The sequence below is a fragment of the Eleutherodactylus coqui genome, chromosome 6 (assembly GCF_035609145.1).
Source record: "Eleutherodactylus coqui strain aEleCoq1 chromosome 6, aEleCoq1.hap1, whole genome shotgun sequence".
Classification (NCBI taxonomy): domain Eukaryota; kingdom Metazoa; phylum Chordata; class Amphibia; order Anura; family Eleutherodactylidae; genus Eleutherodactylus; species Eleutherodactylus coqui.
In genome coordinates, this window is record NC_089842.1 from 105,808,750 (window position 1) to 105,836,235 (window position 27,486).

Here is a 27,486-nt window from a genome sequence, read left to right on the forward strand (position 1 = left end):
AGAAACGCCAAATGGGCCAACTGATGTACTTTTGCACCAAGGGCAGGGCCTTATGGGGTGCTGCATGATCCAGGGATTCTCTTTTGAATCCATGTCATGCTTTGCCTACATAGCATCAGTTTTACCTAGAGTTGTAGGCTACATTCACACCACCGAATCAGACATGATTTTTCTGTGTAGATTCTAGTTCTAAAACTGCCACAAAAATCAGTGGCTAAACCGTATATTTCTACCATGGATTCATATGTAGATTTGGCTCGGTTAGTAATAAAGGAAGAAAATCTTCATGCGTTCGGAACGGTGACACAATTCCACGTGAAGTGCAAGGTCATTTCTTTGCACTCGATTTTGTCCATTGAAGGGCTAACGTCCCGTGTGAATATATGAAAGAAATCTGCCCTAAGTTTGTGCAAACAGAAAGCAAAATACTAAAGATCAGTTAAAACAAAAGTCTATATTTTGCTTCAAGTTGCAAGTTTTACAAATTTAGTTTTTAAAAAGTTAGAGCAGTACTTTGTACGTAGAGGAGGCAGCCAGCCATACTGTGAGCACCGCCATATGCCTTTGTGGGTAGACTCACTGGCTGCATAGGCTTGTGAATACTCACCCAGCTACTCTCTGCCACCACATTGGCCAGTCATGACAACAAATACATGCATTTTATACACAGCATGACTTAATCTGCCACCCAGCAAAGCTGTTGAGAGTTTTACAAAAATTTTTTTGTTTGTTTTTCATTTGCTAGAAAAAATAAATTTTCTGAATTTTAAACTTTTTTGCTTTAAAAGTCTTCAAAAAGAGGGAACGGCCTTCAGTTTCCAGAGAGGAGGTCATCACATGTGGCAGAAAACAGCCCAGAGATCTATAAATATATAACATTAATAAAATAGAAACCATTCATCTTCTTCTACCACCGACCCATCATTGGCCTTCTGTCCACCTGCTCACTAAATGAAAAAATATTGGAGTGAGCTTTTATCGCCGATGCAGTTCGTTCAGGTTATGATTATGCAGATTCTGTCGTCGCCTGTTCAGGTTGATGGTGTTCCTCTCGTGGTTGGCGTTGTCCAGCGAGACACCATCGAAGTTGTACTGTGTGTAAGGCATGAACTGTCTGAAGATGCTGACACTGCCGTGCCAGAAGGTTGGTTGGGGAAGATGTCCTACAATGCCCCATTCTTTTGTGTGTGGGTCAAAAGCCTCCACTACATCAGAAAGTTCAAATGTGTTGTCGTAACCCCCAGACACATAAAGTTTTCCTCCCAGCGCAGCCAAACTTCCTCCAACGTGGACCTGTAATAAACAGAGAATCAGGAAGTTACAGTCATTGCTGAGAACACAAACCCCAAGTAGTGTTGGGTTATTAACCCCATCTTAGAAAGGCACGGCCCTAGAATCACAATGATCTTACAGATCTAATATTAGGCAGACCCCCATCATTATATAAGACAGTGAAGGACAGCACATCACCTGCTTCATGGGAGGTATTTTGTTCCATTCATTCTCCAGCGGACTGTATACATCCACTTCTGCTGAATCATCTCTGTGTCAAAGGAAATAAAGAGATCAGAAAACCAGGAACAGAATTAGGAAAAGAGACAATGTTCACTGAACAACCTGCGTAATGGCGATGCAGGCATCAGTACCCCCATGATTCCAGTGACCGTGTGCATATTATATACAACTCCAAGCTTTCAGTAGGGGAACACGTACATTCTAGACTACTCCTACAGGTCTAAAGCCTCTCATAGCTGGGATTTAAGAGATTTAATGATACTATTACACTTTGTTTTCCATAATAGCCAGTATATGGACGCTTTAAATTGAACCTGTCGCCAGGGTTCATGCAGCATGAGCTGAACAGAGACGCCCATTCAGCACAGGTAGGTTTTATTCAGAAATGCTGCAGATTTTTAGAAGGAAAAAAAAAAGGAATTAGAAGACGTTTGAGCTGAGCTGGAGCAGCGCTCTGAGACAAGGCACTCCCCGCCTACATCAAGGACTGCTCACTCCCTATAGACAAGCAGGGAGAGGACCTGATGATGTGGGCGGGGAGAGCCTGGGGCGGCCCACCCCTTAGACTGGAGAGCTCAGACTCAAAACCTAAAGTTTGTTTTTTTCTGAAATGCAGGAGCTTTTCAAAGAAAAAACTAAAAAAAAAAAAAAAAAACCACTTGCATTAGCACAGAGGCATACCTATTCCCGATTCATGTTGCCTGTTTGGACAGTATGAACCAGGTGACAAGTTCAAGATTATAAGAAGTGAAAGCTGCACTGGGGCTGGTGGCTAGGATCAGCAAAGACAGTTTTTCCTTTTGGACCGTTTCATAAATCTATTGCGACAATCGTCTATGAGCTAACCAGAACGAAGACCGGTCCTGTGGATGTATTTAGCTCACAGAGCATGGAATAAACTGCACACAATCGTTGCAAACGGTCATCTGTTAGAAGTATAAAGCTTGTACAAATATTCACTGACAGCAAGCAGCAATCTTGAAAATGGTGAGGATTTAACACAGAAGGGATATTAGAAAGTTGCACAGCTATGTACTAAACGGGGCGATTCTCTTGCTAGGTAACCCAAGCATTCCTTAATAACTCTGAAATTGCTGTAGTTTTCCCTATGAAAACTGACACTAAGATTACGGAGCAGAGTTAGGAATATGGTCTATGGGTACGTTCCCACGTAGAGGAAAAAGGCACCGATTTTGACATGTTTTCCAGAACTGTTAGAATGCAGAGTTTGGTGGGGACATTCTGCCCCATTTTCTGCTACCTGGGGACATTTCTTTAAAAACAAATCACAGAGCAGCTTTCCCTTTTCCACAGCATTTCCCCCCCCCCCCCCCCCCTCCCCATGTCTGTCAAACCATTGCCCCTCTCGCCTGTATCTGTGATGGCAAGACTCAACCACGTGACAGGCGTTTCACCCAGTGAGCTCACATACAAAAGTGCTTAAATCCCAGAGGGGTCATTCTCAGCATATGCTCCAGGCAGATCTGGTTTTGTAACATACAGGATATCGACATGTGAATTTCCAAAGGCATCCTGAGAAAAATTAAGATTGAGCTTTATTTACATAAAACTTGACAACCCCTTAGATGTTGCCCGTGCGCGGGACCAGTGTGGTGTAATAGGAGGTGAATTGACAGGTCAACTTACACTGTGGAAACCGTGGTGCTGGCGTTGAATGGAGCCACAACTGTGTGTGTGCGCATCGCAAAATGCAAACCGCAGTAGAAATCTGATGACGGCGCTGGTTTTTATGCTGGCTGAAACCAAACGACCAAGGAGAAGTTGTGGGCTCACATTTAACCGAGCAGGAAGCCATTCAGATGAACGAAACTGAATGCTAATCGGACAGTCGTTCCATGTAAACGCAGCATTAGAATATGCTGGAACATAAACACAGAGAAATACTGCCACTTTTGGAAGTGAATGTCGCAGGTTAAAGGGGTTGTCCCGCGGCAGCAAGTGGGGGTAAGCACTTCTGTATGGCCATATTAATGCACTTTGTAATATACATAGTGCATTAAATATGAGCCATACAGAAGTTATTCACTTACCTGCTCCGTTGCTAGCGTCCCCCTCGCCCTGGATCCGTCTAATTCTGATGTCTTCTGGCGTTTTTAGACGCGCTTGCGCAGTCCGTGCTTCTGGCTGGTGAATGGGGCCGCTCGTGCCGGAGAGCTGGTCACCGCGTCGTCATTGTAGCTCCGCCCCGTCACGTGTGCCGATTCCAGCCAATCAGGAGGCTGGAATCGGCAATAGAACGCACAGAGCCCATGGTGCACCATGGGAGAAAACCGCAGTGCATCCCTGGGAAAGGATCGGCGGCCATCTTAGGGAGAAGATTTTTATAACTCCTTATTTCGTCGGATCGGTGAGTAGCAAGCGGTTTAAAAAACGCTTTAAATTGCTATTTTATGCCAGGGGGAATGGGGTAATGTAAAATTTTGATGTTTGCCGCGAGACAACCCCTTTAAAACAAACCCCGTTCGGCCGTTATCCAGCAGACAGGAACCTGATCCTGCAGATATTCCCCTGGTTTTATTCTAGGAGAGCGATGCGTGGCAGCAGCAGGTGAAGAGCATTAGCTGTTACAGGCAGAAGGCGCCGCAGCTGTCGTCTTAAGAATGACATTTAGAAGGCATTAAAAGGGGAAAAAAATTAAACATGTGATTTATTCCAGCATGATGTAACGCCTCGGAGGACTTTCTCCAGATCTCAGCCCTCAAGCGTTCTATTTAGTGGGATTGTCGCTCTCAGCAGTGAACGCTATGTTCTGGTACGGAGGACGTTATTGCCAAGGTGGAAGTTTCAGTTACTAAGGCCAACTATATTTATACTACTGAAAAAGAACTCTCTGCCTGTTTTTTCATAAGATTTAGCCCAAAAAAAGAATCTAACAACAAACCCAAAACCCAGACATACAGGACATGATGCTAATGAACAAGGAGTTGTGCATTTGGACCTATTCGCTGGAGCACCAGCATTGGCTTCTGCTGCAGTTTGCTGACAAAGAGGTGGTGCACAGCCAACAATTGTTCACATCCTCCCCGACCCCTTTTCATTGACAAGTTGTTTTACTGGGAGGTTGTCTATTGATCACACCATTCTCAGTACAACACACAAGGTTCACCGTTTTTGAAAGCCTAGTTCTGTCTAGTACCGATGACCAGAGCTTGTCTGAAGTTGCTCAGATTGCTTGATTTTCCTATTCCGAAGCCCAATTCACACATGCTAATTCTGGTCAGTACTTTGAATCAGGATCTGGATCTGTACACCAAAACCAGGAGAGAACCCAAAATAAGGGAGAGGTGCAAACTTTCCATTATACTTCCTCTCTGCATAATCCATTCATGGTTTTGGCTCACAAACAGATACAAAATCTAGAACTTCGTACTACTGTCCAGACGAGGCCAAATGTGGATTAAAAATAATCCACTAAAAAACGTGCTCACCTGACTTTATGCTGCACTAGAGGTTATGTCTTATTGCGACTGGAACGCTTTGGTTGTGTCTGTATTAGAAGTGGCCATTTAGTATAATGCCCAATGCACAAGGGCGGATTTTTGCGGTGGAATCCACGGCGGGCGTATGGCGGCAGATTCTACAGCAATGTCCGTCCATAACATGCAATGTAAAAGGATTCTTCCATGCACACAAGCGGAAATCACTTGCAGTTTCCGCTCGCGGAGGAAGAATCGCAGCATGCTCTATTTTCATGCAGGACTCACATGGACGGCTTCCATTGCAGTCAATAGAAAAGCCATCTGACTCGCGTCAATTTCAAAATAGCCACGGATCCGCGTTACTGCCGACGCAGCGTTCTCTGCACTGTGCATGTGCGCCAGCCGGCACATCCGCAGCACACAGAAGACCAATCCGAACAGGTATGCAGGGGGGTCACTGGCCGGCACAGGGTCTGATTCCACTGCAAGATCCGACCCGGCTGCCTGCATTCGGCCTAAAGCACATAACATCAGTCTTGAGTACTGGTTGCTGAGAACAGATTACGATCCAGTTTCATTTATTATGCAACAAGAGTCTATGGTAAATAAAATACGATCAAGCAAAGATGTATTGCTTCTTCCCAAATAGATGACCTGCGGCCTCCTGACATCACTGGTGAGCAAGGATTCCTGTTCCCACAGATTAGGCGGAGATCATGCCATACACCGACTATAGAATAGAATTATCCCCCTAAGGATGAAGTCACACAGTTCTCGTGTGCAAGGGGGGGGGGGGGGGGGGGGGGGGGGGGGGGGAGAGGTGGTTGAGCCAAGTGCAGGAACTGAGCTCCCGCCCCCCTCTCTGCCACCTCTCCGCCCCTCTGCACTATTTGCAATGAGAGGAGGCGGAACAGGGGTGGGGCTAAAGTCTGTTATTTAGCCCCACCCCCGTTCCGCCTCTCCCCATTGCAAATAGTGCAGAGGGGCGGAGAGGAGGCAGAGAGGGGGGCGGGAGCTCAGTTCCTGGCCCTGGCTCTTCTATCCCCCCCCCCCTGCACCCGAGGACAACGTATATCGGCTCGGCGTGAAAACTGAGCCGATATACGTTCGTGTGAACAGATCGCTAAAAGGCCCATTTACACGTAAACGTTTATCGCTCAAAATTCGTTCAAACGACCAAAAATGCAGACATCGTGCAGGTTTCGCTTGAACGATGATTTTAAGGTGAACTTAAAGTATCTCTCAATAGACAGCAGGTTGTTATCTCCACGGGAGTTGGCAGATAACATTGTAATCTGCAAACAGCTCCTGTTCACGCGGGTTGGAAATACACAGCACAGACTGTGGAGAAAATCCACAGTGTAAACTGACCTGTGCTGCGGATAAACATCTGAATGTCAATTTAGGCCCCCTGTCCACGGCGTGATTCCGCTGGCGGTAAATCACTGGCGAATCACGCTGTCTGAAGCTTTCCATAAGCGTTGCTATGGAAAGCGCCGGTCCCGTCCACGAGAGGAGAATCATTGCGATTCTCCGCTTGCGGCCAGCAATTTTCAGCATGCCTAGGTGTCGGCTTCCGCGGTGAAGATTCGCAGCGGGATACCGCAACGCCCGTGGACAAGCAGCCTTAGGGTATAGTCAAGCGGGCCTTTTTATTTTCAATTTCCATGCATTTATGCAATTTTCACATGTAAGAGGGAAAAAAAAAAAGCTTCCCGAGTCTCTTTTTACAATTTAGGGTTGCCATGGTTAAATAATGACTGGCACTCGCATCAGGCAATCTGTGTGTGCTTTTCTAAAGAATGCATACAATTGAATGGACAATTTTCATATGACTAGGACATGTTGTGATTTTTTTACTTAGACCATTTGTTTGTTTTTTTTAAGGCCCATGCGATAGCACCCCATTCACATAAGTGTTTTATTTCCATTCGATTTCAGGCCAATTTTTTGTCTGTAAACTAAAATCATTTGTGCGAATACACCCCAAGGCCCTCTTCACATGAGCGTATGCATATTTGCGTGCAGCTGAGCGCTGGTTAGCTGCAGAATAAACTATGCTTTTTTTGCACCCACAAGGCCTGTTCATCTGCATATGGCAAACAAAGACACACTGATTGAAATGGCTAATTAGTCTAATGAGTTCCAGATGTGCTCTTTGTCCTGCACAATTCTGCAGCGTTTCACGCATCTTCTAGCATATTTTGTCTGCATTTGTGCATCCCCTTTGGCTTCTATGGAGCCTTTGGTGCACAAATGCGAAGGAAAATAAGAAATGCGCACGAAAAATACATGCATGTGAATGAATCCAGTGAAATCAATGGGTTTTATTCTCTGCAAATATGCTCATGTGAAGGGGGCCTAATGCTGCAGATTTTCTCCACAGCGTGCGGATGGGATTTTTACATGCTTCTGTAAATGATGGGGGGGGGGGGGGGGGGGAATCCTCAGTGAATCTGCACCAAAAATCCACATTCATCCATTTGGTGAGATTTCTTCTACAGAAAACCTGCAGCGTGTGAATGTACCCTAAAGAGGGACAACTGAGTGTGCATTTCAGGACACAACAAAATGAGAATGAGAAATGCCAAAAGCCGAGTAATCCTACTCCAAGTAATCAATGTCCTGGTTAATTAGTTTTCTTGAAGTCCATGTTAGACCAGGCCTGGGTCCAAAGCATTATGGATATTGGATCTAGTGTAAAGAATATTTTTTATATGATACGACTGAATGTTACACTCACCTGACAAAATAAATTAATCCATTTAGCGTCACAGTCTTCGGGGCAAAGGACCACGGAGGCAGACGTCCACAGTTTACCATTGACCACAAATCAGTCTCTGGGTCATAGCATTGCATGACCATAGTCTCCTTGCCTTCTAGTGACCCAATAGCATAGAGTCTGCCCCGGCAGGATGTGGTGGAGCAGTTATCCATGGGGTATAACATCGGCCGCAAGGATTCCCAAGAATCAATAGTGTGGTCATAGCGCTCGGTGCTGTCTGAGGCAATCACATAGAGGAGACCTTTCAACACTGTAGAGCTGTGGTATTCCCGGGGCTTCAGCATTGGAGAGACCTCCGTCCATTCATTCACACTGGAATTGTATCTCCAAACACAGTCATAAAGCCTTGAACCGTCAGACCCTCCTGAAAAAGGAGAACAAAGAAACAAAACAAAAAACAATTATTGAACTGAACGAGAAAGCGGTACTACCAAATCACAGAACTGCGCTATGTTTTTGTAGTTCCACAGCTCCTTCTCTTCAGCTGATCAAATGGGGTCCAAATGATAGATCCCCCACAGATCTACTACTGGGGACCTATCCTGAGGATAGCCCAAGTCCAATCGTTTTCTTCTTAAGCTCCATATACATATAATCCCCAAAAGCTTTAATTCCAGCCCTCCAACGATAGGAAGAATACATTTTTCCTTGTATACAGCTTAGGCCAGTCTCACATGAGCATACATGGAATGCTCTACCCCAAGACATACAGACAAGCCCTGATGCACTGAATTTCAGACCTGCCCTAAAGACTCACCTCTTCAAAGAAGCATACCAACTCTCCTGATTTAGTACCCCGCCCTCAAATTACACCCACCATGTACACTCCCTGCCCCATAGCTCCTGTACACCCCATCCCGGCATGATTCAGCTCCCCCATGCATCAAAATTGCTGCAGAATAAGTTGGCGCTATACAAATAAAGATTATACCATAATACAGAGGATCATCTCGGACCGACTGTGGGTCTACTGATGTGAACTCACAGCTTCATAGACTTGTCAGATGCTGTGTTCAGGTCAGTAGCTCTGCAGTCGATGGGATGCCATTGTGACACTGGCCTCAGGCTAGGTTCACACCGCTTTGGAGCATTTCCGATGGCTTCATATTTTGTTAAGGAAAAAAAAAAAGCTGTAGCCTGCTGTTACTTATGGAAGAGTGCAGATACACAGCAGCTTTTTTTTATGGCATTTGTTGCTATGGCTACGTCACAACAGCTCCATCACCCATGAGTGTTCTGTAATGCAGCCATGGACTGGACTAGAAGACGCTGCCCAGGAGGCGCTTGGGTTTCTATTGTGCTCTATGGGGGTTTTGTCGCTTTTATCAGCAGTTCATTCCTAAAGGTGCCTTTACATGGACTGATCAGCATATGAATGATAGCCGCAAGGTGTAAACAAGGCCAACGATGAACGATAACGAGTTCGCTTACTGTTTGGTTCGCGCAAGGAGGAAATCATCTTTGACTCGTTTGCTAATCATTTAGTTTAAATACTGATCATTCGTTCTCATTCGCTGGTGCAGAGAACTGAACTAACCTGTAAAAATAAAGCAAACCATTTATCTGAGTTAGGGCTTATTCACAGGTCCGTATATCGGCCGGGCTTTCACTGAGCTCCCGCCCCCTCGCTACTGTTTGCAATGGGAGGGCGGAACGGTGGCGGCGCTAAGTTCCGCCCCCTCCAGCTGCAAATAGTGGTGAGGGGCAGAGAGGTGGCGGGAGCTCAGTGCACTGCTCCCAGCCTGGCCCGCCTCCTCCCACTGCAGAGAGAGACACCGTATATCCTCGGGTAAACAATTTCACAGGGGAAGATAGTTTTGATTAAAACAATTTCTGTCCCGATATAGAATCAGGAACTGTCCGCTCAATGACAATGGAGCAACAGTGGAGGTTTGTTCTCCATATCAGAGACCCCGACCCCTCCGTGCCTGACGGGTGTTTATGTGCTCCTCGGAGCCCCCGCACCTGTCGCCCCCACTCTCTGGGTTGTATCGTCAGTGTCTACAAGTCATTGTTATAAATAGACCCTGGTTGGACGGACAACTGTAGTTCAGTAGGAGAATTACGCAACTAGATTTCTAGATTCCACTATTAAAAAAAAAAAAAAAAAAAGGAAAAAAAAAAAAATCAATGGGTGCATGAAGACAAAATGGACTTGCATGGCATGGGTGTGGGGTTTTCTTTGCGCATGAAAAGTGGATCACACTCAGATGACACTCTCCCATTAAAAAAAAGCACCAAAAACTGACGTAAAACACACATACACTCGCAGTGAAGTCGGTCAGTTATTTGCCTGTATGACACATAGTGGTTCGGGTTTTTGCAGTCACGGTTGGAGAACGCTCAGGGATCAAAAGTTCCCTACTGGGATCAACTTATTCAGTTGCTTTTTACCAATGCCTATGAAAGTTCTTCTTGTCGGGCCAGTAACATTTGCTCCTAGTGTCTGTACAAGTTCTAATCATGGGGGGCTTTTCTGTTCATACTGCCACAGTGCTTTACTCTCATAGGACTCCCAACCAGAGAGTTGTGTATAACGGCTTACATACACATCTGCAGTTCCATGCGCCAATTGTTTTATTGGCATACCGAACATGCCGTGTGCGATCAATTTATTATTGGTATACATGTGTGCCAGCCTGGAAGTGGTGGAAGGAAATGTGTCAGACAAGTTGCTCCAAAGTTAGGCCGCCTGCAGACGAGGTCGGATCCGGCAGCGAGAATTCTCGCCGCGGGACCCGACCCGAGAGCCTGCAGAGACGAGCGCGTACTCACCCGCGCCTGGCGGCCCCGGCTCTTTCATGTGCTGGCTGCGGCGCAGCCGGCGCATGCGCAGACCGAAGCCGGCGGCCGGGTGAGTGCGTGCCCCGCACAAAAATAGGACATGCCGCGGTTTGTTTGCCGCGCGAGATTTCGCTCGGCCAAACCGCGGCCGTCTGCATAGGAGTGCGTATTGTAATGCACTCCTATGCAAACTTTCAGTGGCGGAAATCCCGCGGGAAATACCGCCGCGGGATTTCCGCCCGTGTGCAGGCGGCCTTAGGCAACATGGACCATTCCGACTTCCTAAAGCTTTGCAAATCTGTTATTTTCTGGCATCTTTCCACTTTGTAAAGAGAATATGAAATTCATTGATTGGTATACCACCAGCCACTGCTGGCGACATGCCCACACATGACAGGCTGGGTACAGAAGGTTTACTCCTTGGGGAAGATTTATCAAACTGGAAGCAGAGAAAACATTGGAGTATTTACCCAGAGTCGGCTTTGCCACGACGGATTGTACGCCCCGTGTGGACGAGATTTTTGACAAATCTCGCCCACATGGCTGGCTAATCCTGGGATTAGCGACCGCAGGCGGATTTGCCGCAGCAAAATTCCGCAGCAAATCTGCCCCGTGTGAACCCAGCCTTATACTTCACTTACACTGTATGATGGAAGTACAAGTGTGTACATTCAGTCCTACTATCCTCCGTGCACAGTACAACAGCATGTATATAACCAGTTCCCCTGCAGCGCCTCTTAGGTATATGGCTACCTTAGCAGACCTGTCACCTGGGCAGCTGTGTGGACTACAGAACTAAGATCTCTGGATCCCCCTACAACATGCAGTTGTCTCATCTTCTATATGAAGCTTTGCTTCCTCCGCCTTTGATTGAGTTTTATCATCATGCAAGGTCTGAGAATGTTCCTCGAGCTGTAAATAAGATGTATTTCCATCTGCTCAGGCTGTTTATTCCACAGTTTAGACCTTCTGGGCTATTAATACCGCGGCGGCGGCGCGTGATCAGAAGGAAGAGCAGGCTGAGGCTGTGCATGTGTGCAGAGCGTGAACCCGTCTACCCCAACAGGAACGCCAGCCAACAGCACAGAGGATGAGCAGCCATGCACAGCAATACAGGGGATAAACAACTTAAAGGGGTCGTCCAACACTAGAAGAAGGGGGGCTGTTTTACCAGAAACAGCGCTATGTCTGTCCTTGGGCTGTGCCTGGTATTGCAGTAGACAAGTGATTGCAGCCGGACAGCAATACCAGACGCAGCCTGTGTACAGACGTGGCACACCGTTTCTGGAAAAGCAGCACACCCCTTTTTCTAATAAAGGAAAAATGCCTTTAAAAAGGTGTTCTGGCAATAGGAGTTTTTTTTTTTAGTTTTAACACATCCACCATATAGGTGAAAACTGATAGACCAGTGGGGATCCAATCACAGAGACCCCCACCAATCCTAAGAATGGAGGATCAGCGTTCCCTTATCTCACAGTTCACAATCTATTCTCCGATTTCCGTAGGGCAGTCGCACATGGGCAGCAGCGGCTCCATCCTTCTCAATGGCGCACACAGATAGCCGTTCATCAGTCGGAATGAATGGAGCAGTTGCCACACATGCCCCCTGCCTCTCCATTCATTTCATTAGGGCAGACAGATAGTCAAGCATAGCAGCCAAGTCACCACTACATGACAAATGGGAGAACGAATCGTGAACTGTGAAACATAGGGGACCCATCCCCTGTTCACGAGATCTGTGGGGGTCCAGTGGTTTTCAACCAATCTAGTGGATGGGTGAAAAGTGAAAAAAAAAAGTCCCAACACTGGAATATCCCTTTAATGCAATGGTTATTAGAGGTCATGCACTCAGCAGAGCACTACTCTGTGTGCCGCCATGTGGTGCTCTATGCTGTACTATGGCCTATCCCCCCCCCCCCCCCCCCCCCCCCCAGAAATAATGTATTTAGGGAAGAGTAGTTCTGTTAGGCGCCACATTGTTTTCCCCCTGTCAGATTCCTACAGATCACTTTATGTTTGCCATCAGAGGCATACACAGCGAAGCCCAACACAAGAGAAAAAACGTGTCATGTTCCACTGGACCGATTACTAATGGGCGATTTACACGATTATTGTGCAACATTTGTTTAATCTAAGAAGTTTACGCGATAATCGTCTCGTCTAAAATGTGCAGCCATCGTGCACTCTTCGTTTACAGTTCGTTCGCTTTCAACCATGGCTGGATCACCGAGTGTAAACTCTCCCTGCTGCAGAGAAGCCAACGGTGACGCCAGCGCCCGTGCAGTTGTTTAGACGACGGTCGCCCCGGATTCTTTCACGGAGTAGCGAATCACTCCATAATACGGCAGATGCAGCGAGCACTGTATGGCGACATTGCCTGGCCTCTATCTCACTAGATGCATTAAGGTGCACTCGCTCTGTTTGCAGTATACGACCAGAGGATTTCCCAACATAGATTGCCCATGACCCCTTTAACATGGGAGCCTAAGGCCCCCCCTGTCCACGGGCGTGATTTCACCGGCGGTAAATCACTGGCGAATCACACCGTCTGAAGCTTTCCATAGCGTTGCTATGGAGAGCGCCGCCCCCTATCCACGAGCTAAGAATCATTGTGATTCTCTGCTCGTGGACGGCAATTTGCAGCAAGCTGCGAATTGCCGCGATAAGACGGATCTCCGCTGTCAGCCTATCTGACAGGCTGACAGTGGAGATCCGTCTTATGGCTCCTGCTCCCGGGCGGAGATTCGCCGTGGGATACCGCAACACCCATGGACAGGGAGCCTAAGCCAAAAATCTAACGTTATTCCCCATCAATAGGACAGGGATAAGTTTATGATTGCTGGGGGTCCCATTCCCCTCCTCGTTGCTGCAGGGATGCTACTCCCACCCGAAGTTATATTATATTGAATGGGGCGATGGCCAAGCCTACGTGGCTGCCGCTCCTCTCATTTCAGAGGGGCTGACAGAAAGCGACACGTGTTTTTGTACCCGTCATCTCTGAAAGTGAATGAGCCGGCACCACACTTGCGCGGCCATCACTCCATTCAATCTCCTCCTGAGAGGCGACGCGGGATCCATGATTTCAGGATCAGTGGAGGTTCCAACAGCAAGACCCTCAGCGATCATAAAGTTATCCCCCATCCTGTGTATTGGGAGTAACTTCAGATTTTGAGATAACCCTTTAAATAAAACGAACCTCACGGTATACGTGTTTTTACCGAAGGCCTCTGTATACAAGCCTCTTGGTGCCCATCGGGTGAAGAGGACGGCTACATTAGACATATACACTGCTCATCTCACCTGTGACATAGATGTCATTGCCCAGCGCAGTGATGCTGTAGCCACCTCCCAGGTGATCGGGGAACTCGGCCAGGTAGCGCCACTGCCCAGAGTGCGGGTTATAGCAGTCCACAGTGACCAGCTCGTCACAGTCCTGGTCGCAGCCCCCTACGACCACCAAGATCTCCGCCAGGCCGGTGGACGGCCGGGGCCTCATGCGTTCACAGGGCAGGTCATGGCGGTCGTATTCGCTGGACTGGAAGGCTCGGGCTTCTCCGATGAGCCTGAGGCAGGCGGGGCTGTAGTAGACCAGGGGGTCGCTCTCCACGTGGGCCAGCAGGTAGAAGCGGCGGATGAAGGGCAGGCGGACGTGCTGGAAGAGCTCCGGCCAGCGGTGCTGCCGATGGGGCAGGTCAGCCCGCACCCAGCGCAGGATCATCTGGTAGGCCGTCTCCTCCTTGTCCACACACAGCCGGTCATCCATGATGTACTCCAGCATACGCTGCCATGGCAACCGCTCCAGCTCCCGAGCTTGTGCCAGCTGGGCCATGTGTGCCAGGATGAAGCGCTTGGTGCTCTCGGCCAGCCCCCGGCAGGCGTAGGCCTCCGCGAAGTCCTGGATCTCCAGGCAGTTGGTGACATCCAGCTGCCGCTCCAGGTAGCTGCAGCAGGCGTCCTTCACCGACGGGAACTGCAGCAGGTCGGCGGCCTGCAGCAGCGGCTCCACGTTCTCCCGGGTCACAGTCACCCTGCCGGTGTAGCAGAAATCCAGCAGCAGGCCCAGGATCGGGCCGGTGACGTGGTGCAGCTCCACCCGCTCCGCCTGGCTCTCCTTCAGTCTGCCGGCGAACATGGCGCGGAAGTAGGTGCTGGCGGCGGCGAGCACCGTGCGGTGACAGGGGAAGTCATGGCCGCCGGCGCTCAGCGTCATGTCGAAGAACTTCTGCTCCGTCCGCAGCTCGTTGATGCCGCGGAGAAGGTGCAGGGCGTGAGACGAGTCAAAGAACGGAAGGCAGGACTCGGCCGAGCCCGGGGAAGACGGGGGTGAGGCGGAGGAGGAGGAGAGCAGCGCCGGGTCCATGGTCAGCGCAGGAGCATCTGTGGAGAACAGAGACAGCGTGAGAGGAAGGGGAGGGCCGCCATCCTTACCGCAGAACCACCAAACCGTGCTGTTGCCCGTAGCAACCAATCACAGAGCAGCTTGTAGCTGCTGCCCTTCCCGAGCAGAGTGTAAGCTGAAGTATGATTGGTTGCTAGGGGAAACACCTCAGACCTTCATACATACATGACTATAGTCTAACCTCCCATTCACACAGGTGGATTTCAGTCCGTACTTTTACTGACTGAATACAGAACCAGTGACTTAGATTGGCGCAGTCAAACATGCGTTAAAAAAAATAAAATTGCAGCATGCCCCATTTTTGTGCATATTCATGGAAAAATGGTGCAGTCTGCAAAACACAAAACAGGCAGCATACACCTGACAGACTGCTCTCAGACCCACCACCTACATTTTACATGTTCTCTCCTGCAAAAACGGAAACCCAGAACTGAACCCCAGGTGTGAAAGCAGCCGGAGGGCTCAGTCACACGAGCGTAGTTTCACCGCATATTACGCAGTGAATGGATATACGCAAGTACATGGATATACGCAAGTACATGGATATACGCAAGTACATGGATATACGCAAGTACATGGATATACACTGACCCGCTCACACTAGTGTTTCTTTATGGTGTATAATACGTGGTAAACAAGAGCGCAGCATGTTCTATTTTATCACGTATTATGTGTGTACAGCCCTGTTCTCTAGGCGCTGCGTATTAAACGCAGTACATGCACAATGAAATGCATATGTGTGGTGTTTAATATGCAACGCCGCCAAGACAGGGATTAAAAAAGAAAAAGAAGAATCTAGTCACACTGATGACGGTGTGCGCGAGATGCGCTGTCCTGCGCAGCAATAGTCGTCTCTCACAGCAGTAAAACGCTGCATAATGTGCGCAGCATATTACAAATATGGCCGTGTGAATGAGCCCTATGGCTGGCTGTCCATGGGCGAGGTGTCATTGCAAGATCCGTGGCAATAAAATCACACGCGGAGATCACATGACACACTTTCCATAGGACAACTATGGAAGGCGCAGCCCACTGCACAAACTGCTAGGATTTTGCGGCATGCCGGGATTCTCCACGGTGAGCCTATCATTAATATAGGCTCATTGTGGAGACCTTTTAGTGCTCCAGCCTCCTCCCCCACGGCGGAAATTTGCTAGCGATATTCCGTCGCGGCCGTGAACAGGCAGCCTAAAGGATATTGGTCCTCCTATATAAAAACTGCCACATGGAGCAGTAATCCGTAGCAGCCAATCAGATCACCAATTTCCCAACCTGCCTGAAAAAGACGCAAGATCAAATCTGGTTGACTGCTACGTGCAATTGCGCCATTTTTTATATATAAATTTATACACTCCACATTGCATTAAATGTTCCCTACAACAGTTTCTAGGTAAACCGTGCCCCGCAGCCGAGGGATGCCAAGATGGCGACACCTAACTACAATTGTTTAGGGTCCTTTTATATGGGATGACGCCCGACAGCTGTCCACAGATTATCCCTCCTGCGCTTTCACACAGGACCGCTAATCGATGACATAAGGGAGGCAGAGCGAGCCAGAGATCTCTTCCAGCTGCCCGCCTCCACTCGGGGTAAGCAGGCCATCATTCATAACGGCGGCCTGCTTACATCGGACCATTATCTTCAGATTTGTATGCCTGAATAAGATGAACGACGAATGTTAAGCACACAAATTATCGCCTGTCGTTCAGTCGTTGGCCGTGTTTACACTAAACGATTATAGCTCCATCTCACACAATCCAACGATGACCTGAACGATAGTTGTTCCATGTAAGAAAGAGCCATAAGGCTGCGTTTACATCTGCATCGGAGGCTGTGTTCAGCGCCAGCAGCACGGATCTGCACAAAATAGCGTAGCACGCCGTGTTATTCTGTCTAGTGAAATGCAGAGCAGCATGACTGAACTCGACAGACCCCATTATCGTCACTGTTCATCTGTCATATGCCAGATCTGGGACTTGGTTTTCTCTCCCATTGTTTGGCTCCTTTTCCAAACAATGGAAAATCCTAATGAAAAGTATGAACAAAGCCTATGCAGCCAGAAAAGACAATGGCGCCAAAACAATTAGTTCTAGTAGAAGAATACTTGTTGCATACATAGTTAGGACAGCTGGAGGTCCAGGACCTGAGACCCTAACTTAGCAGAAGAATGAGGGGCCACGTTAGCTTTAGGCTGGATTCACACAGGGTGGATTTGCCAGGGAAAATCTGCCTGAAATTTCACTGCGGCAAATCCGTCTGCGGCCGCTAATCCTGGGATTAGCAAACCATGTGGATGAGATTTGTTAAAAATCTTGTCCAGAAGGGACGACCAGAATCTGGCGCTGCGGATTCCCCAGTCACAGCATGTGGCCCCCCCCCTCGTTGCTCTCAATGGGAGAGTCGGCCACAGCGGCAAAACCGCAAGATTTCCGCCCTGTGAGAACCCAACCCTAGGGCATGTTCACACAGCGGAACTCCACATGAAGAGCCACAGCTTTTTGCCGTGGATCTATATACAGAATTTGCCCTGTCAATGAGCAAAATACACGTACAGAATTCTGATGTGGAAAATTGCGTCTGTCACTTCTTGATGCGGAAACGCAATTCTCTGCATCAGAAATCCGAACACGGATTTTGCCAATTGAAAAGGCAAACTCCACATGTGGATCCGTGCCAATAACTGGGGCAAAAAGCCCCACATTTTGCCAAGGTTTTTCAGGCAGAATTCACTGTAGAAAATTCTGATGAAAACAACAACAAAAAAAAACCCACGTATGAACGCAGCCTTATAGTTTATAGAGAGTTACGGAGGCAAGAGTATATGGGACAAGTCTGTGGCAGAAAGAACAAGCAGCATGCTGCACTTCCCCTTACCCCAATGGACAGCAGGTCAATGAAGCCTTGTTCTCTCTATGAGGGCAGACCCCCGTGTTGTGGTGACCACCTATCAGACATGCCATATCCTATGTACGGATATCAATGTTCTCACTTTAGCAAATTTAATTAACCCGCCTCATCCTACTCCCTGGAAAGTTGCAGCGTATTGATTTTCCGTTTGTAGTCTATGAAGTCATTTATATAGCGCATACATATTCCACAGCACTGCACACAGACTAATGGACTTACATTGGAACGATGAATTAGGGTCCTGTAACAAAGGTCACCCCAATAATGATCGTTCCTGTACTTTTACCCAAGAACAAGCATTACTGAGTGGAGTCGGATCATTCCAGCCCACCGGCCACCATTCACAGTAAACAAGCAGTCGCTCATACATGAACGCCTGCCTGCTTGCACGGGCCGAGTCGGGGTTTCGTTTTGCGCATGCAGAAACTGAACAAATTCGTTATTCTGTCAGTGCATGCATTAAGATCAAAGGACAATCGTTCAGATTGGCGCTAGATACGGGAATCAGAACCCTTACGCAAAACAATTCTCTCATCTGTATTACAGCAGTAGAAAATACATAGAAACAATCTAGCAATGACTACTAAACGTAATGAATAATGGAGCGAGCTGCAGATATAGGGTGGATTCAGATATTTTGATATCACAAAATTGCAGAAAAATTAAGTATTTTTCTATTTAATGCCAGATGCAGTAAAAAAGAAAAAAAAAGTCATCTATATCTCCAACACTTGCACATTAATTAACATCTTCCAAGTCATCATTTAGCGCACGTTGGGTGAGAACGCATTTACGCAGTTGCGCTCCCCAGCTGGACCATGTGTGTTTTCTAGAGCAGCCTGTCACAGCATGCTGGGAGTTGTAGTTCCACGTCAGACTATATATTCATTACAAGGGGAATGAATTCTATAAACGTGATGTATTTTCTCTTCCATATAAGGCATTGTCATGCAGCTCAGCCAAGCACTGAGCACAATGCCGTCGGGGCACATGGTGCTGGCGGGTCCCTAGTGGTGAGCCCCGCGGTGGATGTGCCTCTCCCGTCCCCGGCTGTACTGACCTGTGGCTAGGATACACGGAGAGGGCTGTGTGCCGCGCCAACCTCTGCCCGGAGACTGAGTGCCTGCTGGCTCCGCTCAGCAGCTGCTCACATTACATTACAAGGGCGGCTTTGTCATTAGTCGCCCGCCCAGTGGGCGCAGCCAAGGCACACGTGTCCCCAGCCGCAGACAGCCGCTGACCCCGCACTGCTTGCCAGCAAGTGTCTGGAACGGCTTGTTAACCCGTTAACAGGGCAGAGAACCAGTGTGCCATCTAAAGCTGTGTGCGCCGGGAAGGAAAGAGTTAAGTGTATGTACTAACGGGGCCTCCACCCTCAGTCTATGGGGATTAGGGATTGTTAACCGCATCACTTCCAGAACACACACTACTCCTCACCATCTGCTCCTACTGGTGCCAGGGCGTACTTACACAGAACGTTGGCATCGTCCACAGGCGGAACCCTTAACCCTTCCCTGACTGCAAGGGGCAGTAGATAGAACGGCTATTTCTGCGTGTTCAGGGTGCGGGCAGACGAGCGCATAAACGGCGCGTTTTTGCGACCAAACGTATATACGTGACCATCTGAGGCAATGGTTTCGAATGTATTCGTTCACATGGGCGATTTTACGGCGCGTAAAAACGGCAATTCGAAAAAAAACGGAACATATGCGACCGAAATACGCGCCAACGCATATTCGATCGCCGAAAAGACCGTTTGCAAAGTTGGAACAAACGAAAATACGCTTTCTAGCTCTGGTCGTGATCGGTGAAAAACGATCGCTCGGGCGATTATACGTTGCGCTCGTGCGAACGTAAATACGCCTACGCTCGTCTGCCCGCACCCTCAGGGTACAATTTGATACGGGGGGGGGGCGCAGTTTTACGTCTTGTTAGGTGGTCATCTCAAATTTCCTTATTATTGGATGCGTAATTAATGGAATTTATCAGTGTAATGTTATTGCCACCACCAGCGGAGGTGATCATATAGTAGGCCTCCTGCCCACGGCCGTGGTGGAGTCCGCCAGCGGAATGTCGCAGCGGAGACTGACCCGGTACCCCACAAAGACCCCATACTCCCCTCTCCGGATTCGCCATGAAGTGGCAGTGCAGCGCATGATGCACCAGCGGTGGGCGCGTGACGGAGGGCTTACATTGACTACAATGGAAGCTGCAGGGCAATTAGAACATGCTGCGATTTCTTTCACGCTGCAGAATTCCACAGTGTGAACATTGCAAGGCAGAAAGCTATTAGAACCCAATAGCTGCAGGATAACACCGCGGATTTCCGACGTGTGAAACGTGGCAGAAATCTGTCAGGAGGAATTAGGCCTAAGGGTTCCCCCACACATTTGCGCATGTATCGGCACATCTTACCGTACCTTTTGCACTCACAGAGCATGTTCACATAGGCGGGGGATGCCTCCCCACCTTGATTTAAAAGGCTATTTAGCCTAATGAGGCCCAGATGTGTTCTTTTTCGCACAGAATTGCGGCCTATTTCGTGCACCCCATTGCGTATTGCATGCACGTTTGCAGATCCCACGCCTATGACGCCCTTTGGTGTGTACAAAATAGAGTATGTTCTTTTTTTTTTCTTTGCACATGCAAGAAATGCGCACACAAAATGAGAACTAACCCACTGATATCAATGGGTTTTAGACTCTGCGTCTTGCGCACGCAAATATGCCCGTGTGAAGGATCTCTAACACTATCTTCTAGGCACATACAAGTGATGGCAGTCAGATGTGATTAATGATTAACCCCCTGCAATGCCCGATGGACCCATGTGGGGCATGACGCTGTGAACAGGGCACATGTTGTACTACACACGTACTCACGGTCATCATAGAGGCAGCAGACACGTCAGAATCCGCATGCGCTCACTCAGAATACTGTTTGTACTGCCAGTACACTGATTATATCACTGCTTGACGAACCCAGTGCCAGTTTGGTCAAAGTCAATGGCAGATACTTGGCTCATCTATCAACCCCTTAGTGACTAGCCTAATGTTGCCCTAAGGATAAAGAGATTTTCATCATTGCGTTGCAAGAGCCATAACTCATTGACATAGCCATATGAGGGTCCGTTTGTTTGCTTTTTTGGGGGGTAAGTGGGGACAAGTTGCATTTTTAATGGCACCACTCGGGTACATATAATGTGTTATACAACGTTTAGAAAAGTTTTTTGGGGGAGAGAGAGGGTACACCCTTCCCACCCGGAAATTTTGTCATAGTTTTTATGGTGAACACCATTCAGTAAAAACAACATGATAATTTTCTTATCTGGATCAGCACAATTACTGCAATACCAAGTTTTTATAGATGTTTTTAGCTTTGCAGCAGGTGGCACCTTGAAAAATCCATGCAGGGCAATGAAAGTGTGTTCGGCGGCGGAGAGGGCACTCACAGCGGCGGCCTGCATCTTCAAAAATCACCGCAGGGAAATTCAAGTCAGATCGGCGTCGCCACAATATAAAAAATGACCCCTTGTAAATGCAACTGTTGTCGGGGGCACTCACAGCGGTGGAGCACTACTGCAATGCTGCCTAGGGAAAGGGATGCAAGGGAGCCGCTCGCAATCTTACATGTCCGGCGTCCGCCTGTGGAAACTTATCGCCTACACTCACAAGGACCTGCACCCCATCATCAACTGGGGGCGTGACCTGGCTGTCAAACAGCCTCAGCTTCGTCTCCACCTCTCAGTTCCGGTGGCGTCAAGATACAATAAAACCCTGCAATTACTATTGTTTGTGGCATGCGAGGGGTTAAACTGTCAGGTTGTGCGGTTTATCCACTACCAGTGGTTAGCACAGGAGTCTGGCTGGCAGTAGTTAGCCAAGCCACTACCTTAAAAACATGTATGTGCAGGTTTAAAATCTATTAGTGAGCTCATTAAAGAGGCGCATTGGCCGTCACTGCGGGGTTAAACAAACATGCTTGTTCTGCTGACCTAAATAGGCAGGTTTGTTGAGAACATGGGGAACATGGTTGTTGGCCCAAAGGCAAGTATTCTGTGGATGGCCAGTTCACCAGTGAAGTAAAAGAAGGGTTCTCCTTTAAATGAAAAGTATCATCCCTACTTGAACATGTCATTTAATAGTGAGGATCAGATATGGGAAAACAGACAGTTAAGGGAGTCCTACCAGGAAATATTGTATTTATTATACAGATCATGAATAATTGACAATGTTTTCCATTTACATGCAAAATCTAATCTGTATTCTGGAGGATAGAAGGATCCTATAATACACGGATGATAAGTACCAATTGGGTAGAGTCACCCTGCTATATAAAGTAGCAGTAACCGGACATGCTGGTGCCTCAGCCTGGAATCCCTCTTACACAACTCATTATATTTACAGTTGACCTGTCAGATGATGGCTTGTGTAGACTCAGTGTCAGCCCTGGTTTGTGACACTGTATGACAGCAGAGGACAGCTATGTGACCTTTAATTAGCAGTAAAAAGGCAGGCATGATCCTTGACTAAGGCTAGGGTCACACTTGCTGCGTGTGCAAATCGCTCGCGAGAGGTTGGGGTACAACTTGGATCGGACACCACATGGACTCCTGTCTGATACACGGACGGCCTGCACATTCACATGCATTCTCCTCCGTGATACATACAGAATAGGACATAGGATGAGTTTTTCAACGCAATCATTATTCAATGAGGTAGCACATACTAATATAGGTCCGTATGCTTTTCATTTCTTTAATAGATGAACAAAACACTAGTGTGTCAGAGGCCTTAGTCTGTAACGTCTTGAAATACTAAGAATGATTATTGACTCCATACTGCCACCTAGTTTACGTTTGGATATTCCACACAGAAGATCTGTACTATATAATAAATCTAGGTTTCTGACCGTGTGGAGCACTGCCCACAGTAAATTTATCTATATCAGGACCACATGAACACTCGAGTCTGTCTCTTAGTCATGTCACAGGTCAGGATATTTGGGGGTTCCTGGAAGTTGAGATGTCTGAACAAGGCAGCCCATTCAGATGGTTATGAGTGAAAATATAGACTTCCCCCACTTACTCCACAAACATTGAGGTCTATTTACCACTACAGGAACACAGAGGACATTTATTGCAGTGATACAAAGTAATTCACACTGTAATCCTATAACACAGCCTGGAGAATGAATAGTAAGTACTGTTACCCGATGTAAATGAAGGGGGGGGGGGGGCTATCAGATAGTAAAGTTCACTTGTACCCTCCAGGTTTGACAATTTTGGTGGTACAGCGTGTAATTTTCATACATTGCACACTGAGCCTTGCTGGCTTCCCTCTCGGGAACAACTGCGAATGGAATTGGGGGAACTAAGCCTGGCATACATAAACAGTGGCGTCCTCTAAGGAATATTGGGAGCTATGAAAAAAGGAAGAGAGAAAAAGAACGATACATAAAATTACAGAATATGCTACTCTAAATTTTGCAGTTTCCAACCAACTGCATAAATTAAGGGAGAATATAAGAAACTTTGCAATGTGCCCCATCCTTCACTTACCAAGCACTTCTCCTCCTACTGCCTCCTGCACTGATCATTCACTCTGAAATACAGCTAAAATTGGTCCAGAGGGGGATCCCCAGGAAAAGACGGATGTTTCAGTTTTCTGTTTCCTCGTTGCACTAAACATATAGATGAGTGCAAGTAGGTGATAGAGAAGACCGCACAGCTGCAGAGTTCTAGGATGCGGTAGACAGCTTCATCCGTGCCCCCTAAAACAGCTGATTGATGGGTGGCTGAGAGTAGTCCCCCCACGATCTGATATTGATGAATTCAATAGTAGCTGCGCCTGCAATACCAACCCAGACCACTACAGTCAGCACAATCTGTTTCCTATGCTGTCCGTAGTGACAACAGCGCTGAGAATCAGCTAATTAGTTAGGATCCCAAGTGGTAGACCCATACCAATTATCTATTGATGACCTGTTCTGACAAGTCATCGATAGAAAAAATCCAAAAAGTTCCAGACAACCCCTTTAAGTCCCATTAGATCCCATTACCAGAGAGTCTAGTATCACTATGTGCACCCCCTTGAATAGGATAGGACAGAGTAAAAGGTCTACACTCACCTCCCCATTCACCTATTTGCTTAGGCTGGTTAGGGTCATATTCATAGTAAAGAACATGAAAATTGAAGGAATTTTCTAAGACATAGGATGTTGCTGATCTATCCTCACGATAGGTCATGAATAACAGATGGTTGGGGTCTGCCGCTAAAGACCATAACCAATCAGCTGTTTGAAGAGCCTTGAGTGCTAGGTAGAGATGAGCGAACGTACTCGGCCACGCCCCTTTTTCGCCCGAGTACCACGATTTTCGAGTACTTCCGTACTCGGGCGAAAAAATTCGGGGGGCGCCGTGGGTGAGTGGGGGGTTGCAGCGGGGAGTGGGGGGGGAGAGGGAGAGAGAGAGGGCTCCCCCCTGTTCCCTGCTGCTACCCCCCACTCCGCCACTCCTCTCCCCGCCCCTGGCGCCCCCCGAATCTTTTCACTCGAGTACTGAAGTACTTGAAAATAGCGGTGCTCAATCGAGTAATTACTCGAAACGAGTAAGTTCGCTCATCTCTAGTGCTAGGGTAAGCGCCCCAGTCACTTCAGTGCATACTAGGTATAGTGCCGTACATTGCATAGCGGCTGTGCTTGGTATAGCAGTTCAATCTCATTCACGTGAATAGGACTGAGCTGCTCTCAGGCCATGTGGCCGATGAATGTTATGTCACATGCCGGAGAAGAGACTCACACGAACGCCACGGCCTCTTCAAACAACTGATCGGTGGGAGTCCCAAGCAATAGATCACCATCCATCCGATAGTGATAACTGATCCTAAGGATGGGTCATCAATATGTCGGTCCCAGAAAACCCCTATGTGTGGTTGCCATTTACATGCTGTTAAAAATGATCCAGTTCATTGTTCTGACATTGGCTTACGTAGAATGGTGCCATCTAGTGTTCAGACTGTATATCCAAGTGCCCTGTCCACCTAATGAGCGTGGTGTTGGAGGACGCACATGCTCAGTCACTCTCCCCACAACCTGGCCTCTACATAGCGGTCCTCTGTTCACTGCAGAGCAGCCAATAGAAATAGCTTTTTGCCCGTTAAGGAGCAGCATCTGCGGTACATAGCAGTATAGCTGAGAAGACTCCTTCTGCAGGGAGGTAAGAGGGGACTATATTGCTAGCTGCCACAAATGAGCAGCAGCACCAGCTGGAAGAAAAAAAATGTAGTTTTTATGCTAAAAACACTACAAATGGTAACTTAAAACAGCTATTAGTATCATATTGGGACTTTTTTATGAAAGTGAGCCATGGAATAACCCCTGTAATAACAACCATTTGGTGGCACGCTCGTCCTCACACCACCACACACTGAATCTCCAGGCTTTTCACTACACACTCTTTCCTCACAAAGAAGGATGCCCTCCATGCCCTAATCTGTAGGTACATAAATGTACAAAATAATGGATGATGTAATTGAGCACGGCTATACCACCTTCTATAACAACAGGGTAATAGAATACAGAATCGCCTCTACTTCTTTCAGTATTATATTACAAATCTGTAATATAAGAACATATCCCTTCAGCTTCCTGCCGTGAAGATTCGTGGCCAATTATCTGGACTATTATCTCCACTGCTCAAATTTCGGAGCCGCTTTTCATAAAAGTCACGTGTAATAAAGAGACATAAAACAAAAAAAACAAACACCTTTTCACGTTCCGAAATCTGATAGCCGACATTTCCTGTCACAAAAGCTCAGGAATTAGTATAGGGACAAAAGTCGTATTCATTATGGCCTCATAAAAAGGTGGCAGGTACATAATACATTCTCCTCCGGGCAAGTATGCTTGAAAAGGGGGTACCCAAGACCCCAAAACGCGTTGCATTTGTTACCGTTCACCTATCTTTTGTATGCCCTGAATGTCTATTGCTCTGTATGAAAAACACATTTTCTTGGATTTTCAATACCTAAAATGTTTTTATGGGCTTCCAAATGTGATACCTATGCATTATCTGCTCTACGCATCGAAGGGGGTCTCCATATGGGGGGGGGGGGGGCTCCTCTTTAAGAAAAAAGTTTCTTTTTTGTGATTTATCATGGTTATTGCAGTATGAGAAGCAAATGATTTTTCTTTTATCACTTATATGACGCCTGGCAAGTAGGGATTATACGGCAAGGGGATATAAATGTGTCACATATAAACACTAAGCATAATGGTAAGTATTACTGCCCTGATCTTCCCTCCTAAAAGTATCCATATCCTTTATAAGAAGCGACATGATCTGCAGTGCAAATATTACTAATGGTTAAATAGGCACAAGTCTATATTTCCCCTATGAAGGAAAACAATCTGTATTGGCCCTAGTCCCATCTAGTGGTGGGGCTCATTAACAGCCTCCACAAAAGTCAGCAATGCACAGTGAAATCTCTGACGAAAAACACTCAAAATTGCATTGCAAAGTGGTCATATACATAATGTATTGGTGGAACTGAAAATCTGACCTAGGAAATCTTGCCTCAATAAGGTGGGTGGTCTTCTCAAAGAGTTGGGTAACCACCATTTGCCAATCAGAGACAGAATGACCGTGGTATTTGTTTCCCCACTATACCCATCCCCTACCCCTTTGTTTGCTAAACATGCAGTTCCCTCCTAGAGGCAAGTTTTGCAAAGGTCCTTGACACCCAATAGCAAAATGGATGAGTCCTCCTCTGTCCAATGCAACTGTAGAGCAGGGTTGCCAACCATCCAGAAATTCCTGGACAGTCCGTGCAAATAGGGCACTTTTTCCTGTGTCTGTGAAGAATATGAGATGCATCTGTAACTATTTGAGGCTGGTGGTACTGTAGGTTATTATGACTGTAAATCCTGGTAATGAGATCCTATTAGTATCCTGTAGACATGTACTGCTTAGAATCTTTAGCACCAAGTGTGGTTTTTCCAATGCGTCCATATAAAGGTTGGCTGTCCATGACTTTTGGATAATTTATTCAGGAAACTAAAAATGCAAGTTGGCAATCCTGCTGCATGGGCAAACATATATTAGGTATTTCACAGCCTGGAAGACAATGTAAAAAAAAAAAAACAAGAAACATTGGAAGGGAAGCTTAACCCCTTGCAGAAAAAGACTGCAACTGTATGTCAATATTTGAAGCAATTTTCAACACCTGGACGTGCGGTTACATCCCAAGGAGGGTGCAAGCTCAGGACCCATGACAGCGCCATCTGCAGTGTTGTGTGTCAGCGGTAACATAATGGGATTGTTCCCAGCAAGAGAAACCATGTAATCTTGTACATATGATACCTTTTAATGGCTAACAAAAGTACATGATACATAGCTGTAACATATAGCTGACACTCTGCTGCAATGGTCAGGGTTGGAGATATCTCTGATCCTGGCCACTTAGCCTTTTAGATGCTGTTGTCAATTGCAACCGTGGCACCTAAAGAGTTTAACAAAAGGATGAAGCACCCTCTGTTAACCCTTTTCAATCCACTGTCTGATGACTTCAGAGATTCTGATTGAACGCTGTACAGCTCCAATGTCGGAAGACATCCGGCAGGGTATTCTTACTGTATATTACTGGCCGCTCTGCTGTCGG

The 27,486-nt window shown here is 47.2% G+C and overlaps 1 protein-coding gene across 3 annotated transcripts in view; it reads right to left on the minus strand.

Moving 5' to 3' along the window:
• Positions 1–435: 435 nt before the first annotated feature.
• KLHL21 (kelch like family member 21) overlaps positions 436–27,486 on the minus strand; it is a 58,001-nt gene continuing 30,950 nt past the window's right edge. For 2 of the 3 annotated variants that reach the window (XM_066607348.1, XM_066607346.1), the window contains exons 2-5: positions 13,825–14,901; positions 7,699–8,104; positions 1,471–1,543; positions 436–1,293 (exon numbers count right to left, since the gene is read on the minus strand). In XM_066607348.1, coding sequence (XP_066463445.1) covers positions 976–1,293; positions 1,471–1,543; positions 7,699–8,104; positions 13,825–14,884 — 1,857 coding nt within the window. In that variant the 5' untranslated portion in view covers positions 14,885–14,901 and the 3' untranslated portion in view covers positions 436–975. Of the gene's footprint in view, positions 1,294–1,470; positions 1,544–7,698; positions 8,105–13,824; positions 14,902–18,890; positions 18,958–27,486 lie in introns of those variants that run through there. The other variant, XM_066607347.1, reaches the window with a different exon arrangement.